The 18,141-nt window shown below is 36.1% G+C and overlaps 2 protein-coding genes across 3 annotated transcripts in view; one reads left to right on the top strand and one right to left on the bottom strand.

The window, feature by feature from the left end:
- Positions 1-11,640, bottom strand: part of LOC149783128 (uncharacterized) — a 49,524-nt gene extending 37,884 nt beyond the window's left edge. For both annotated transcript variants that reach the window (XM_089931352.1, XM_089931353.1), the window contains exons 1-4: positions 11,519-11,640; positions 6,132-6,271; positions 4,172-4,266; positions 197-330 (exon numbers count right to left, since the gene is read on the bottom strand). In XM_089931352.1, coding sequence (XP_089787478.1) covers positions 197-330; positions 4,172-4,266; positions 6,132-6,271; positions 11,519-11,521 — 372 coding nt within the window. In that variant the 5' untranslated portion in view covers positions 11,522-11,640. The remainder of the gene's footprint in view (positions 1-196; positions 331-4,171; positions 4,267-6,131; positions 6,272-11,518) is intronic.
- A 234-nt stretch (positions 11,641-11,874) lies between these two features.
- The window catches only part of LOC149783127 (exostosin-like 3), a 42,437-nt gene continuing 36,170 nt past the window's right edge, over positions 11,875-18,141 (top strand). Inside the window, exon 1 of the mRNA XM_089931351.1 lies at positions 11,875-11,948. The gene's annotated coding sequence lies outside the window, so the exon portion shown is untranslated. The remainder of the gene's footprint in view (positions 11,949-18,141) is intronic.

Below are 18,141 nucleotides of genomic sequence, written 5' to 3'. Positions count from 1 at the left end.
GGTTTTCCCCAGACTTTCGTCAATATTTCCAAATTCAAAGACTTTTCACTGTTGGGAAAAAAATAATAATTTCTCCCGATTCCATTATAAGACAGTTTCACCACAAGACAGTATAAGCTATATCTCCTGGACAGTGTTATAATGATGGGGTACTGTATGTTATCTTGCAAGTTCACAATGTGCAATGGATATATACCTGAGCATCAATAACAAATATCAGAGCTCCGTAACTTCCAAATATGTTCTCTGCATCAAATGTTGAATCAAAGTAATCTAAATGCCCTGGGAGATCCCATATTTGAAAGCAAACAAAGGAACTATTGGTGACATCTGAAACAAAAGAAAAATATAATTATTGAATATTTTCAATGTACAGAGATCAAAACCCAAACTGTAGCAATTATCTGTACTATAATTGGGGGATATAATAACTTACTAAATTATTTTGGACACATTTAAAAAGATAAATAAGACAAATCTGCTTTTTACAAAATTGTGCATCCATTGCCATAAATTAAAACTACGAAAATTTTCTGGACAAAAAAAATCAGTAACACATAAAGACCATCCACTTTTTAAAACAATTGTTGCTTGTACAGAAGGAGAAATGCAGAGCTGTAAGTGGGATATATTTCCTTCAGCAAATGTTTGAACACAAAACCTTCATGATATTTTGAGCAAAAAGCTAAAATAAGCACACTAGTGGATAATGTGCATGTTAAAACCCACATTTCTTAACTCAAATGATTTCTTATCGACCTTTTCTATACGTACTTGGTACTTTTATGAAATGATGATTAATAACTAGTAAAATCAAAATTTAATAACTTCTTGCATGTTTATTTTAAGACATGTGATTGCATAATTCACACCAATGTCTAAACAAAGGGACCGATGTGTTGCTGGCCAAAATGATTTTACGGCAATCTGAGACACAGTTTCTTCTCATAAGCTGATGAGCATTTTCCTTCTTTGACAGAGAAAATATACAATAAATTTCAGCTCTGCTAAATTCAAAAGTGTCATATGGCTTAGCCTATAAGCCTTGAATGAAATTTATTTTAAATTAGTGGAGTTTTATAATTTTTGTTCAATCGAAATTACATTTGATTCTAAATGTTGTGCTTAGTATCAATACAGAAACTATTGACATGATCTTTTGTTTTTCCATGCATAGAATGCTCTTGTAGTACAGAATGGAACAATGATGGAACAGTGTTGTTGTTCTTGTAAGGTTTAACACCCATTTTTCAGCACACGATAGGCTATACCTGGCGGCCAGTATTAATGGTGGAGAAAGAACCCAGGAAAACCCCGGAAAGAACCACCGACCCATGAGAAGCTACTGGCAAGCTTTCTCACACCCACATTGGCTGAATCCGAGACCCAAACCCACGCAGACATAGGTGAGATGGCAGTGATCCGTAACGGAGAGCGCTTTAGACCACTCGGGGACCCTGATCAACGGTGTCTTTTATAATTCAAAAACATGCAAACCAGAATGTAGAATTAAGTGAGGACTACATGGAAAGAATAACCTCTACTGAGTGCCCTACAATTCCAATTATTCACATTTTTTGCCTTGACTTTACAGTGATGCTAAAATTCCATGTAATTCATATGTTGTTGTTATCAAAGCATTTATTCATCAAGGTATCACATTACACTGTAACAGCATAAACAACATGACATTTTCAGGTATAATAAATTAAAATGAAGTACAGATTATGACTTATTTCCTACCTATATATAAAGCTCAAGTTTAAAAGTATGGCACATGCACTTCACAACATACACTGGTATAGCATAATCATGCAATTTTGTTACATACCAATCTATGATCATGCAATTTTGTTACATACCAATCTACGTTCATGCAATTTTGCATTTGTTATGTATATCTATATTTTTTTGTAACTTCTGGTACATGATTTTATCTAATTTTTATAACTTGTATTTGTGGCTGTAATGTGTACAGAATATCTTTAGTACAGCTTGGAATACGTGATTTTAGTAATGTAAGACATAGTATTTGTAAATATGTATTTACGTATTTGTTGACAATTAGTGATAATTATCTTAATAATAAGATATAAAATGGCCAAGTTTATCACTGACTGATGGGATAAGAAATTTTCAAGAATAATTCTGTGGTTTCCCACTGGCTGCATGAGGTCACGTGAATATGCTTAGTTCATCAAAAGTCAATAGTGTATGGTCTTTGGAAAGTAAAGTCACAATATAGGGTGTATAAAATTCAGCCCTTCAGTTTCATTCTGATTTCTGGAGTTAGTCACACATTTTGTGTTCCTGATGTAAGTCTGCAGACGTGTTTTATGCTGAACTACATTTTGAGAGGAAAAACATTTTTGTTGGTACTGTTCAGGTGATAAAAAGTGCTCATTATTTGGACAAGAATATTATTCTGGAGCGGTTAGAACTTATTAGAAGGAATTCTGGACAACACAACAGTTCTTAGAGGACCATTACATTTCTGGTTTTCAAATTTTAATGGGACTTTTCATCCATTTTGGAGTTTCATGGACTTTTATAAAGACTAGCATCGATTCAATTAATAATACTGTTGAGTTTCTCTCACACTTTTCATTTATATCACTGATAATTAAATCGTTTGTTAAAGATGTACAAGACATGTTGGTTTTGCTTCTTTTCTGTTACTTAAGTTTGCATCAATAGAGTTGTAACAGTTGTTCATGCTATTTTGTTACATATTTGGTCTATATTCAAGCAATTTTGTTTTATATTTTCTTTATATAATTGATAATATACCAGTGAAAAGCAATAAATAAGCAATCATTTTGTAGCAGCTGTTGAAATACAACTGTTTATGTCCATGAAAGAAAAGTGGTCTGAGCATGTGGCAGAAATTAATGCACACTTGATAACACACACCCCAACAAAAACCCAACATAAATCATGCAAGATTGGGACAAAAGAGGTTGTTACAATTATCTGGTGTTCAATAACAATTACCACATTTAATAATTATGTGCTATAGGAACACTAAGAAAATGAGACTAACAACTGTTCTGCAACTTTTGAAACAGCAGAGTTAATTTTTGTACAATACACCAAGTCACCGCATGAAAGAAAAGTGTCTATAAATTTGCATTTCTGTTCTTCATTGTTCACTTTATTTTGATCCTGGCGAGTAAAAATAATCATCATTCTACAAAAAAGTATAATCCACTGCTGAATTTAAAGAAAGCATCACTTGAAAATCATGGATGAAAGGGCATTTATTCATGTACATATAGGATCCAATGTGGCATTATCAATCAACACTTTATATGGACATAATATTCTGGTGGACATTTTTGCTTATGACCAATTACCACTAAAACAGAAACTCTGTTAAATGTTTTTTTAATGTTGTCTGTGTGTGTGTGATTAGATTTTTAATACGGCTTTAACAATTTTTCAGTCATATCACTACAATGTCTGCAGCGTGGCAGTTTATTGTGATGTTTAGCACTGAGGCATTGTGCTGAAGACATGTAGCATAACGTCTCACCAGTCACATTATCCTGACACCGGGCAGACTAACACTAACCTCTTAATGCTGAACGCCAAGCAAGGCATCTGTTAGTATTATTTGTACAAGTCATGTTGTCAGTGTGAAAAATGTACAGCACATGATCAATAATAGATCAAGAGTATCACACAAATTTATTCAAAATTACTGTACAAGTACATGGAGTAAATGTGTGCCATAATTCTGTGCTAGATTCTAAAAACATATGTTTTACATACTTGTAACACAAGTATGAGATAAATCAAAATCTGAATTGATATTTTATTTTATCACTGAATTAGACAAGTTTATAATTCTCACATTCTTTGGACATTCCTTTTATTACAGCAACTGTAAATGATAATCACCTCCTCAAAACTTATTGACCTCCAAGCACTCTCCGAATACTTACTTGACATGATGGCATTTGATACATTGAAATATGCTTAAACACAATCCTATCCTTGCTAGATTTGGCACTTGTGCCTTTTGATATGCAAAGATTTTCCATGGTAAATAATCTTTTTGTCCAAGTTACATGATACATGGAGTATAGTGTTCCATCATAGTTAGTGATAAATGCACTGAAAATGGGAGAAAGACAAACAGTACACGTGATTTTAAAGAATACAGTACCTTCTTTGACTATCTTGTTTGTGCTTTCTAAGAAAAGAGTTTCATTTGGAGAGACCTTGTGAAAAACTACTTTCTGTATTGAGGACTTCCCACTCCTGAAAAGCAAGAAATGAAGAGTCAGATTGGTCACAAGATAAATATCAAGAAAATTTTCACAGAGTGCTATAAAAACACCTGACAAAGGCTAGGACAAGCCTCTTCGCAAGCCAAGGTTCCGATATCTTAACCCTATCTACACCTTAGCAGATAGAACAGATTTTATAGTGCTTTGTTCAGGTGACATCAACTGGATTTAATGAGCTGCATCCCTCTGTTATGTAATACCAATTAACCATTAGCATGTAACAGTGGTGCATTATACATCGATCAAAAACGGATGATACAATTAACTGAACAAAGATACTTTTTAGTTTTACATCAAACATATGATTGTGTACCAGAGGGAAGCCATTAAAGGTGTATTTGAGTGAAAGATATTTGTACAAACACGGACTGGCAGAGGAAAATTGCTTATTTATCAGTCCATTCAAGTTGTGTGCTCCCCTGGTCTTGATCATGTAGGAACAGTGTTCAAATCTGAAACGACTTAATTCTGATAGCATGCAGTGGCTTGCATCTGCATACGATGATTTTACAGGCCTGAAGCACATAAATATCTGCTTAATACGTAAAGGTGTAGATAGGGTTATAATACTGGAACCTTGGCTGGTGAAGATGCATGACAAGTAGTGTAAAGAACATCAACTGCCATGACAAAATCCACTTTACTGAAAGGCTATACTTTTTATTACGAATCTATCAACATGTTGAAATTGCAGTGCTCTAAATAAAACAATTAACATGAAAGGGTTTTTAATTAATTTTCTCTGCATCTGTCTCTCATCTTAGTCTTTAATCAGGACATGGTTATTTATCTGACAATGAAACTGTAACTTACTGCATTAGTCAAACTCAACGACTTATTCAAAGTAGATAATGCTGAAAAAAGTGAATATTTAGTGCAGAAATTAATTGATAAACCCAGTGGCTGTGTATATTACTGGCCTACCAATCATGATCCTTCCATGCTGCAAGTTGAATTTCTCATGCCTGAGTAACCACTCCTTTCTAGAATATTTCCAAAATTTGTGTCAGCATTTTTCTTCCCTTTGCAAGCTAATTCAACACCGTTTTTATCAGAGAGTTCATCTCTTCTTTGTATATTCTACCAATGATCCACCATGTACTCTTGTTTAGTACCAAAGTTAATAAAAATTTGTAAGACATTTCTGTCAACGAATGAAACTGATTGTCCCACAATTCTTTGGCAAAGACCACACTCTACTCTGTAAGCTTGTGATGCCTTCAACAGTCTCAAGTCAACAGTAACAATATTTTATCTTATTTAATTGGTTTTTCTATGTGTCTGACAGTCACTATAAGGGAACTTTTGTGAACCAATGATGGTGCATGGGCACAGTCCAGAATGAATCCTGCCAATGCTGACAGAAGACAAAGGCTAAAGAAAATCCCTTGTTTGACAGGTTCAGACAAGTTCAATCCACATAGACAAGTAGAATTTTATCTCACTTGCCCAAACTGTTATGCCAGAAAATGGTTGGGGAAAGAAATCAATATTCAGATTTTTCTAAAAAATTTTATTGCCAAAAATAAAAAATACAAGATATTTCCAACTTTGTGGGAAAAATCCCCCATCTGGCAACATGGAACAATTGCAAATTTTAGTTAGGCAAGTATGTTCAATGTCACTTGCCTAGACTTTTCTATAGTATATGATGGTATATAAAGGAAAACTGTCGAATTTTGTTGTGCAATGTCAAGAAATTCCTGATTCTGGTCACACAGCAAATTCATATTTTTCCAACTCTTGTTGATGGATGGGTGGATCAAGAAGAGATTGTAACCAAATATCATCTTTCCACTTATCACTACAATTAAAAACAAAAATAATCTACCATACCTTCTTAGTCCCATCAGCAGTATTCTGGGTTTGACTTCTGAACTAGCTGCTGCCTCACCATCCCCTTCATCTTGGCCATATTCAAAGCCTGTGGGAAATGACACCCCATACGAAGCATCCTCATCCTCCAAATCAAAGGACTGCAACATAAGGGATATTATTATGAAAATAATCTAAAGTTATAGGCATGAATAGAAGACTGGTAACACGCCCACTATGCATATCTTTGATTTCTAGTTAAATCCTTAGTTTCTGCAATACAATATGGCTTTACCTCAAACAAAAAAAAAAACCTAGAAATTTAATGTTTATCCAAGAAACATTGATGAATAAAAGTCATGGATGTTTTTAAAGGGATCTGCATCATGGGCTGTGGGGGACAATGACTGTTCCAAAACCAGTAAGCCCAAAATACCACAAGGAAAATATTTGTAACATACAGAATTTCCAATGTTATAGTACAACTTACATGTACTGTATTGTGGTGGGGGTGGAGAAAGTGGAAGAGGATTAAGAAAAAAATAACAGGCACCATCTCTTCATCCACCCTGATGGAGTTGCTCTGGTAGCTTGGGGAGAATTTGAGAATTATTGTGCACACCATGCTTTCTCATAGAGTTCAGTTGACTGCTGAGTTGACGTGGTCTCTAACAAACTGGCATGGTTTATTGTGTAAAACCACTGTTGTTGTAGGGTTTAACGCCATTTTTCAGTACACAATAGGCTATACATGGTGGCCAGTATTAATGGTGGAGGAAGAACCCAGGAAAACCCCAGAAAGAACCATTGACCCATGAGAAGCTACTGGCAAGCTTTCTCACATACCCACATTGGCTGAATCCGAGACTGGAACCCACACAGACAGAGGTGAGATGAAGTGATCCATAACGGAGAGCGCTTTAGACCACTCGGGGCCCCTAAAACCCGTGTGTGTGAGTATATATATATATATATATATATATATATAGAGAGAGAGAGAGAGAGAGAGAGATGCCAATTTATGTTATCTGTATCTATATATATATAGAGAGAGAGAGAGATGCCAATTTATGCATATAGTAGTTCTCATATGATTATTGAGATTCAAAAGTTCTAATGAAGACTAATTAGTAATAAATATATTGCTAAATCAAATTTTACATAATATTGTCATAGTCACACCTGTACTATTACTAATGTACTTTTTTTCACTTACAATGGCTTATTTACACTTTCGCAAGAAGTTTATGCTTTTACTTTATTCAAAGAAATCTGAACAAACTTGTGCAATGACTTGACAAGACCTTGTTGAGCTTCCCTTGAAATTACTGTTAAAATATGAAAAGTAATCCTCTGAGGTATGTGCATTTAAATTCCCAATGACAACAGCTTTTGTTTAAAAAGATGAGAACCACGTGTTTGATCTGTAAAAAGTAATAACCCAGTCAGAAGAAGGAAATACATATGTACAAAGCTATGAACTTTAGTTTAATTCTGGCTGCTTTTATACAGCAAAGGACTGGTCATTTAATTTATAGAGGATTTTTGTTCTTCCTGATTGGAGTCTAGTTTCATTCATCACAAGATAAATCTGTTTCAAATAAAATAACCCTTTAGAAACTTAAATGGTCTCTTCTTAATAAAGACTTGGCTTGAGCGAATTTCAGCAAAGATCAAGGCAGTGACCATTGTAAACACTGTTATAAAATGGTAGCATCAGAAGACGATGTAAGTTTCAGCTTGGGAAAGGTGGGTTTCTAACACAAAGCTATCTTCCTTGTGTGTTATATATACATGACATAATAACTTTACACAAATAAAAGACTTATCTGGAGTTTTACCAAGTTTGGTCTCAAAATTTGTCAGAAATTGGTTTAGTGCTTTCTGCTGCATATTGTAGAATAATCTACTTAACACTAAACAAAATAATTAAGTGCTAATGGTTCTATTTAGAGTACAATCAGTGCAATTAATCTTAATTTACATTTTTTCTCAATACTATGTTTTCAAAATGAACAGATGCGTTCATTTCCTTGTTTCTGTTCCAGATTGAAAAGTATAATTTGTTAAGTATCACATGAAATTCAGTAATATTGCACTTGCTGCAGTAAAAAGAATGTTAACAAAATATAGACATAAAAACGTTTACAACAAAATTGCATTCATACTTGACTGAAGTGAAACAATGTTGCAATGATAGGTACCCCATGCACATGTTCTCAGTAATATACTGAACTACATCTTCTGACATCCAAATCACAATATTACCGAGGGGTGATTTAAACTTTTGAAAGTAAAGTTGTCATGGTTGTGGCATGATCATGCATAAAAAATATTGCTCAAAGCCAATGGGTGTCTGAATATAGACGCAAATTGTTGATCATTATGTCTGCCCCATCCACCCCACCCCCCGGCCTAATAATTCTTTGGGCACACCTGCTCAAAAGCTAACTGACCATGTACTGTTCAATAATATCAAGATGATGGCGAAGTTCAATAACAGATCTGTGGGCAAGGCACTGAAAAAATGTATATCAGTCTCAGATATACATTTAGGTGTGTGTATGAGGTGTCGAGAGAAAATTATAAAATTTCACATCCTTAATTTAAACTATTGTATTTTATATCAATTACCAAATGGTCAAATAACATCCCCAATACATTTAGATTTAATTTTCTAAGGGAGGCTGCTTGCTGGAAACAGTCCTCTCATTCGGATTTGTATTTTAACAATGACACCATGTCATTCCTTTTCTACTGGAAATAAATTTATCTTGAAACGAAAAATATTATCCTGGTCAAAAAGAACATTCGAGTCCCATTAATTAAATGGCCAATCCCTTGCAGCACATGTATAGTTAAAATTAAACAAGTATGTTTATTTAGCCTCAGGTCTAGATCATTATGTGGCTTTTAAATTCAGAATTTACACCTTTTGGTGTGGGGTCCTGAGTGGTCTAAAGCACTCTCCTTTACGGATCACTGCCATCTCACCTCTGTCTGTGTGGGTTCAAGTCTCGGATTCAGATAAAGTGGGTATGTAAGAAAGCTTGCCAGTAGCTTCTCGTGGGTCGGAGATTCTTTCCGGGTTCTCCCTCCACCATTAATACTGGCTGCCATGTATAGCCTATCATGGCGTTAACCCCACAACAACAACAACAACTTCTTGGCGTTTTTTTTTTAAGTGGCCGCAAACTTAATTTTTCCAAACCTAGGACAACTGCATTATATGTTTAAACAGCAGGAGAAATACAGCGTGCCTCTCATTAAGTCAGTATGCAAGTCTGTTCATATTTCTTTGAATAAAGAGAGCATACATATTGCAAAAGAAGTCGATCAACCTTCTCCAAATATATAGAATATAAGAGACTTTTTTAAAATTTATTTGTTTATCCCAATATATTTTATAGAAATTAAAATCACTTGCTTCTTGACATTTTATCTCACTAAATCATGCATGACATCTTGGTTTGTCTGTGAGAGGTCTTCAGCCATTGGTTATTCAAATGTCAATCAGTATAACAACAGTTACCATAATCTGAGCTACATGTATTAAGTGCAACATGCCAATGCATTCATGTAATAGAAATGCACCTTTTTCAAACTGAACTGGATATCATCTTCTGATGCTAAGAATTTGTAAGTGGTTATAAATGGTCAATGCCTTCATTTCTACTCTGGGAAGAGACCATTTAAGTTTCAAAGGGATTCAAGGAAAGGTCTTATTCCAAACACTAAGCCCAGGCATAACACACTTTCATAAACTTGGCTACTGTTTCATTTAAGCTATCTATTCGAGCAACTTCGGCATTCTTCTGAATCTCATTACAATCTTTGGCAATTTGCCTTTAACCCCAAAATACTGATCAAAATTTGCAAACAGCATTTTGTCTAAGTCGTGACAGGTCTTGATTTTGAGGTCATATGTACTACTTATTCAGCAACACAAGGAAATGAAGATAATGAAAGCTAAAGTTGTTCACTTAATGTACTCTCTAAGTATGACCACATGTACATCTCTTCCTGCCTCAGAATTCAGTCAATGTCAATATCAGCACATTTTCCAACCACACAGCAGCTAGTCTAAGTCTTTGAACTTGACGACCAACTATTGGGTCGTGTTCTATTGATGTACATATACATCCAGGGGGCTTACAGCCACTGAATTCTGTCATTGTAAATATCAGCACAGCTAAAATGATCAACACATTTTCCCACTCAGCAGGACTGGCAAGTCTTTGAATTTGCCGCCTGGTCATTGTGTGCATATGTAGGATTCCTGCATGATTTTCTGCATCCCAGATAAAAAATTGGCATCAAAGTACGTGTGATTAAGCATATCTGAAACCTCTGACAAGGACACTGTGCCATTCCTTGCTCTACTTGAAACAAACTTATCTTGTGATGAAAGAAAGAATAATAAAAAAAAATATAACACAATTGGAAATAATAAGTTAGCCCCATAAAATTAAATGGCCATTCTCTTACAGTACATGTGCATTCAGAATTTAAATAGTTCACAGTTGTGTTCACATACATTCAACCTCATAACTGGGCCGTTACTACTTAAGAACTAAATATGTGGTTGACATTACAGTGTAAATCCATTGTTCTTTTTTTTTGTTTATGCTTTTAAAGATAAGCTGATGTTATCATTAACGATGTCCGCAGTGTGGCAGTTTATAGTGATGTCTAGGACTGGGGCATCATGCTGTAGGCATGTAGCATCATTCCCAACCAGTCACATTATCCCGACACCAGGCTTTTTAAACCAAATGATTTTACTCAAGAAATAGATTAAGACCTCATCCTAATTACCCATTGCAAATATCTGCAAGATTATTGACATATAAAAGGTTAATTTGCTGATAAGTGGTCCCATGGCAGAATGTTTGTGTAACACATTAGAGCATTTACTTTCATTTAAGGATGACTGCCACTGAATTGTTCAATTAAGCTTTTTTTTTTTTAATTTACTTTTACATATCTAACGGTCCAATCAATACTACCTTCGAAAAACGTTTCTCTTAAACATTTTCAAGCCCACCGCTAAGTTCTGAGTTCAAATTTACTATAGTTACATTGTAGGTACACAATAAACTTGCAGAGCAATAGAAAATTAACTGGTCTTGCAAGATGTCGAGTAATGGAAATGTTGAAAATGAAATCTTTACATGATTTGGCCTATTACATGAATGATGTGCGGAAATAAAACCCTGATAATGTGCGTATCGTAGTGATTGCAAATATAAGGGAATTAAACGAAACAATTTTACTATTAGACCATATCTATCGTCACTAAACGAAAATTGAGAAGAAGAATGGTTACTGTGCAAAGTGCTTTTACATTTTAAATGAAATAGCATTATATTTGTGTACGTTTGGTTCAAATGGCAACTTATATTTACCATAATTTAAAAATTTATATTGTCTCCTTGTCTGTACTTCTTCAACTCTACAGTAATATGTTAAATGTTCAAGTTAACGCAGTTCCAACAAATCTTCGTGCATCATATGACTGATATTAATGTTCTCGAACTATTAACCAAATGTGTTAAAATTTATGTACTGAAGGATGTTGTTGAGTACCAGTCTATTTTGGGTTCAAGAATATTAATAAACAAATGATAATTTAGGTTTCATTTTTTAGAATATATTTGACACAGTTTAAACATAAATATATTTATTTTTAAGATGATTTCAAAATAATTATGAATTATTATAAGTTTTGGTACTAATTAGCGAAAAAAGGCGAAATTACCTATTTCGAGATTATTAGACAATTGTACAAGTGACCAATGTACATCATTCGGGTTTATTTAAATGGATTTGGTCGAGGTAATGAAACATGCTACAGATTGTAAAATAAGGTCAAAAATTGAACTTTTATGAAAGAAAATTGAATTTAATGGTTTTTTTCAAATGCATATTTAACGAGTTTGGTGTAATAAACACCCAAAACAACAGTGCTTTCGGTATGGTCGACAGTCGTTCTTGATTTTTGTGCACTTTTATATGCCTGACGACTTGTGACGCGCTTGGTAATCAGCTGGGACACTAACAGTATAGCATAACTTTTGACGTTGGCCACATTTTCAAAAATATCTCAGATAGTTGGCAGCCAACTGGATTTTTCAAAATGTACTGTTTGTGTGATATGTGGATTTTTAAGGTAGCTTGAACAATTTTTCAGTCATATTGCTACGATGTCTGCATTGTTGCAGTTTATATAGATGTCTGGCACAGGGGCTAGTCCTACAACGTAAGACATCACCCGATATTTTTGTTCTGGGAGTGATGGGTCTTGCTGCCTAACTAACAGTGCTGTGTAGCCAGTTTTGATGTTGACTAACTGTAACGAAAGTCAAATTTTCAGGAATATCACACATAACTGCCAACCAATAACAACACATTTCTGCAAAGTAAAGTTATAATGTTTTTGTCAGACTTTACTTACCCTGACGTATTTTCTCTAATAAATTCAAATTCTCACACGAGAATTGGACCTGTTTTCAAGTTTCGTTTGATTTGGCTGCAAAGCGATAAAAGCCAGGAATGCCAAAATTGGGTTAAGTTGAAATATTATTCTTTAATGAAATGAACAAGAATATATTATTCCTATTGGAACTGTAAGCAACGTTTCGTTTTGTTCAAGAAACATATCTCTACATGAACCTACTTAAACATACTTTGGCATACCTCAACTACTTTCGCATTGCAACAAATTCAAATGTATGTCAGGTGAACATGAAAATGCATCCGTTAGGTAGTGTCATATTGTCATTCCGCCAGGATAAAGACAGCACAGTAAGTACATTATACATAAATTAGCGGAAGAGTGTCAGTATAGGCTGCTGAGCTTGTGAGATATTCCTGAAACTTTGGCTACTCATTCTCATGTCAACCGACATCGGAACATGCTATACAAGGCTGTTATTAGGGTAGTAAGATAGCACTAAAACAAAAACTGTATGTGCTATGTCTTACATTGTAGGACTAGCACTGGGGCATTATGTTGCAGATATATAGCATGATGTCCCACCCAGTCACATTATCCTGACACCAGGCCAACCAGTTATCACACTGGCCTCTTAATGTTGATAGCCTAGCGAGACAGCTGTTAAAACCATTTTTATAATTGTCTGTTATGACTTGGCCGGGATTCAAACCTGTTACCTCCCACATCCAAAGAGGATGTTGTAACCACTAGGCCATCTGAGTGGTTGTTTTGTCTATTTGGTCATAGATGAAAGTGGTGCCCATCTGATATCTGAATAAATTGGCTGCCATGGTGTACATTTGAACATCTTATTACTACTTACGATTATTGACTTAGGGCTTTCCTGGAAATTCTTTTTGATCAGCTGAGTGTCAGTCCCTTTAAGAGACTTATTTTATTGAAAATCTTTTGGGGGCTTTTTTGTACTTGGATGCTGGTGTTTAATTCATCAAAATTATTTGTCAACAAAATCAAAAGTTTTCATTACTTACAGTTCGCCCCCTGCGGGTCCGGGGTTGTAGAATTGGCCCGACGTGCCTCGCTACGTGTCGTAAAAGGCGACTAAGTAGAAGCAACCTGTTTGTCATGGGTTGCGTCCAGTGTCAGGGGAGGAAAGGATCCTGGTAGTTGAGCAGAGGCTTTCCATGCAATACACTACTTTGGCCTCTACTTCTCTTAGATGGGTGGTCAGGATGGGCCCGGTTCCGACAAATCGGCTGGTCACGCCGAGCCCTTGGAAGTCTTTATTAACTCTCTCCCCTTCTTTATCTTTCTCCTTGTATCTCTCTTGATACCACCATTGCCCCTATATTCTATTCCTTTATATTTCCCTTTTCCAAGTCTTAGAAGACTTCCTAGAAGGCGGTGGCTTAACGGGTCAATGGGGGGGGTAATTTTACCGACCCTAGAAATTGGCGACTTCAGGGTCAATCAAAGGTAACTTTATCAACTGAGTATGGCATCTATGTATCCCTGGCACTTGAAAAGTGTCCCCTTGTTGGGCTCCTTGGTGGGCGGGGAGCACGGGTGCTGAATTTCAATCTAGCCAAAATGGAAAATTCAAAAAAAAATCAAAACAAGCATACGAAACCTTTATCTGACTCTGATGACGAACCATGTAGTGTGGAGTCATTTCTGTGCTTCATGGTCATACAATCTAAAGATGCCACAAAATCACTTGCTTCACTCTCTCCGTTTGTAATTGAGAAAACTATTACCAGATTGATTGGTACGCCAAAGAGCGTAAAAAAGATGAAATCGGGTTGCCTTCTTGTGGAGTGTGAGCGACGAGGTCATACAGACAATATCAAGAAAATGAAAACTTTCTTTAATATTCCAGTGACCTCATTCGCTCACACCACACTCAATACATCCAAAGACGTGATTCGCTGTCGTGACTTGGCTGGAGTCACCGACGCAGATATCATTGAAGGAATGAAAAGTGAAGGTGTCACTGCTGTCCGTCGAATACGTATCAAACGTAATAATAATCTGCAGGACACCAACACCATTGTTCTCACCTTCAACAAGCCAACAGTACCCAAAGTGGTCAAAGTTGGTTTCTTGCAAGTGAAGGTTGAGATCTACATTCCAAACCCCTTTCGATGTTATAAGTGTCAAAAATATGGCCATCACGAAGACCGCTGCTCTAAAAGCCAAATATGTGGCCAATGCAGAGACAATTCTCATCAGGAAGCTGACTGTAGAGCAACTCCGCATTGTGTCAACTGTGGAAAAGAGCACCACACAAATTCCAAGGATTGCGATACCTGGAAACAGGAGAAGGAAATTCAGAGGGTAAAATACACATAATATTCCCTATCCAGAAGCCAGAAAACTTGTACAGGCGAAAATTGCCCATCCTGGCCCATCCTTCTCCACTTTAGTGAAGAGCAATCCTAAAACAACAAAGGACGCTCAAACACAAACAGAAGCACCCGATTCAACACCAAGCTCAAACACCCCTCATTACCAATCACAAAGAAACACGGCATCCACACAAACTACTTTCAGCAATACCCAACAACCGAAATCACCAAAAAAACAAACACAAATCTCATGGAAACAGGCAACAAAAGGTTTCAGATGACCCCATCAAACTTTATAACAGGTTTGGAGACATCGAGAGCATGGATGCAGAAGAATCTGCTCCATGCACCCAAGGGAACTCCAGACCTACAAACAAAAAATTCACCCCCGTACTTCCTCCAGAGAAATAACAAAACAAATTCCCTCTGCGAAAGGTCTAACCTAGCTCCACAATCTTTAATTTAAATTTATAATGAAAAACACTATCATACAATGGAATTGTTGAGGACTTAAAGCAAATTACAATGATATTCTCTTGCTTTTAAACGAACATGATCCTGCGTTACTATGCCTTCAAGAAACATTCTTGAAAAATACGGACAATATCACATTTAAAAACTACTCCCTGTTTAACACCTGCTCTCCAAATGTTGATAGGGCATCAGGAGGAGTTTCTGTTATTGTGAACAACAGAGCTCCTCATAGCTTCATTCATTTAAACACCAATTTACAAGCAATTGCTGTAAGCATCACTCTACATCGAGTGATTACATTTTACTCTATTTACTTACCACCTAACACTAACCTAGTACCAAACAAACTCGACAATCTTGTTCAACAGCTTCCCGCACCCTTTGTTTTACTCGGGGATTTTAATGCCCATAACATTTTATGGAGATCAAATCATATAAGTGACAGAGGTCACAAAGTTGAAGACTTTATTTCTAGACACGATCTGTGTCTATATAACTCCAAAACACTGACATATTTGCACCCAGGCACGGGTACATGCACATGCATCAATTTGACAATTTGTTCTCCTTCGCTGCTTTTGGACTATGAATGAAAGGTCGCTGATGACCTTCACAGCAGCGATCACTTCCCAATCTCCCTTGTAAATCATAACTCTACAATTGATGAATTAATTCCACAATGGAATTTAAAGAAGGCCGACTGGGCCAAGTTCGAAACACTCTGTAAAACTAGGCTGAATGAAGATAGTTTTCAATGTTAACGACCCCATTCAGCATTTTACATCTATTTTAACCGACATTGCAGAAGAATCTATCCCCAAGTCCTCAACAAACTGTAAAAGAACCTTAAAACCTTGGCTCACTAAGGAATGTAAGGAAGCCATACGGCAACGCCGAGAACCCTTGAAAAAATTTAACAATCATCCGACGCCCGAGAATTTAAGTAAATATCGTATTCTCCAGGCCAAAGCTCGGCGCACAATCAAAGAAAGTAAACGAGCATCATGGATGAAATATGTTTCCTCTTTAGACTCTCGTTCCTCAATTAAGAAAGTTTGGGACACGATCCACAAAATAAACGGAAAGAGAAAACACAATTCTTTCCGACATCTGAAACTGAACAATAAGAATTTTAGCTCAAAATGTGACATAGCAGATGTTCTTGCTGATACATTCTCTAAAAATTCCTCATCATCTAATTATTCCGAAGCCTTCCAAAAATTGAAAACTCAAAAAGAAAAGTCACGTTTAAAATTAACATCCAACAACTCGGAAAGTTACAACCAACTGTTTTCACTATCAGAACTTATGGAGGCTTTAGACAAGGACCATGATACTTCCGCTGGGCCTGACAAAATACATTACCAGTTTTTAAAACATCTTCCAGAATCATCTTTAACATCTCTTTTGAAACTCTTCAATGATTTATGGATTACTGGTAATCTACCTAAGATATGGAAAGAAGCAACAGTAATATCAGTTCCCAAACCCGGTAAAGATAGCGATGATCCTACCAACTATCGACCTATTGCACTCACAAGCTGCATGTGCAAAACAATGGAACGAATGATCAATTCTCGGCTTGTATGGTACCTGGAAACTAACAATTTAATATCTCCTTTCCAAAGTGGCTTTCGTTATGGACGGAGCACCAACGATCATCTGGTTAGACTAGAAACATTCATTCGCGATGCATTTATCAAGAAAGAACATTTAGTAGCGGTTTTCTTTGATTTAGAAAAGGCCTATGACACAACATGGAAGTACGGGATACTAAAAGACCTGCACGATCTAGGTCTGAAAGGCCATCTGCCCTCTTTCATATCCAACTTCCTCTCAGACAGAGAATTCAAGGTACGAGTGGGCTCTACTCTCTGATTTGCATGAGCAAGATATTGGTGTGCCCCAGGGCAGTATTTTATCTGTGACACTTTTCAATATCAAAATTAATAACATCACCAGGTGTTTGACTCCTGGTGTGGATTGCTTACTATATGTTGATGATTTTCTCATATGTTATCGGTCAAAGCACATGCATACAATTGAAAGACAACTGCAGCAAAATATCAACAAGACTCAAAATTGGGCTAGTACGAACGGCTTCAAATTCTCGAAATCAAAAACAGTATGCATGCATTTCTGTCAATTATGACGACACCACGATGAACCTAAACTCAGGCTGGACGGAACACCTATTCCAGTTGTTGAGGAAACAAAATTTTTGGGTATTATCTTTGACAGAAAACTGACTTTTATTCCACACCTAAAGAACTTGAAAGCCAAATGCTTAAAAGCACTTGACCTACTTAAAGTAGTAGCGCACACTGACTGGGGTGCTGATAGAAAAGTCATCCTGAATTTATATAGAACATTTATTTATATAGAACATTTATTCGCTCCAAACTGGACTATGGTTGTATTGTGTATGGTTCAGCCAGAAAATCGTATCTTAAAATGCTTGATCCAATTCATCACCAGGGAATAAGACTGGCTTTGGGAGCATTTAAAACATCCCCGTGTGAAAGCCTACTAGCTGAAGCGAACGAACCACCGTTATCGTTTTGTAGAGAAATGCTTTCCACACAGTATGCACTCAAATTAAAATCAAACCCTCTGAATCTTGCTTTTTCGGCTGTTTTTCAACCCAAATACAAAACCTTGTACGAAAATAAACCAAACGCCATACCTTCCTTTGGCATTAGAATATCATCCAGCCTTGACAGTACAAAAATAGATCTCTCTAGAATTC

Source organism: Sinohyriopsis cumingii, chromosome 14, assembly GCF_028554795.1.
Source record: "Sinohyriopsis cumingii isolate HCF-2022 chromosome 14, ASM2855479v2, whole genome shotgun sequence".
Classification (NCBI taxonomy): Eukaryota; Metazoa; Mollusca; class Bivalvia; order Unionida; family Unionidae; genus Sinohyriopsis; species Sinohyriopsis cumingii.
This window is presented reverse-complemented; position numbering and strand designations above follow the sequence as displayed.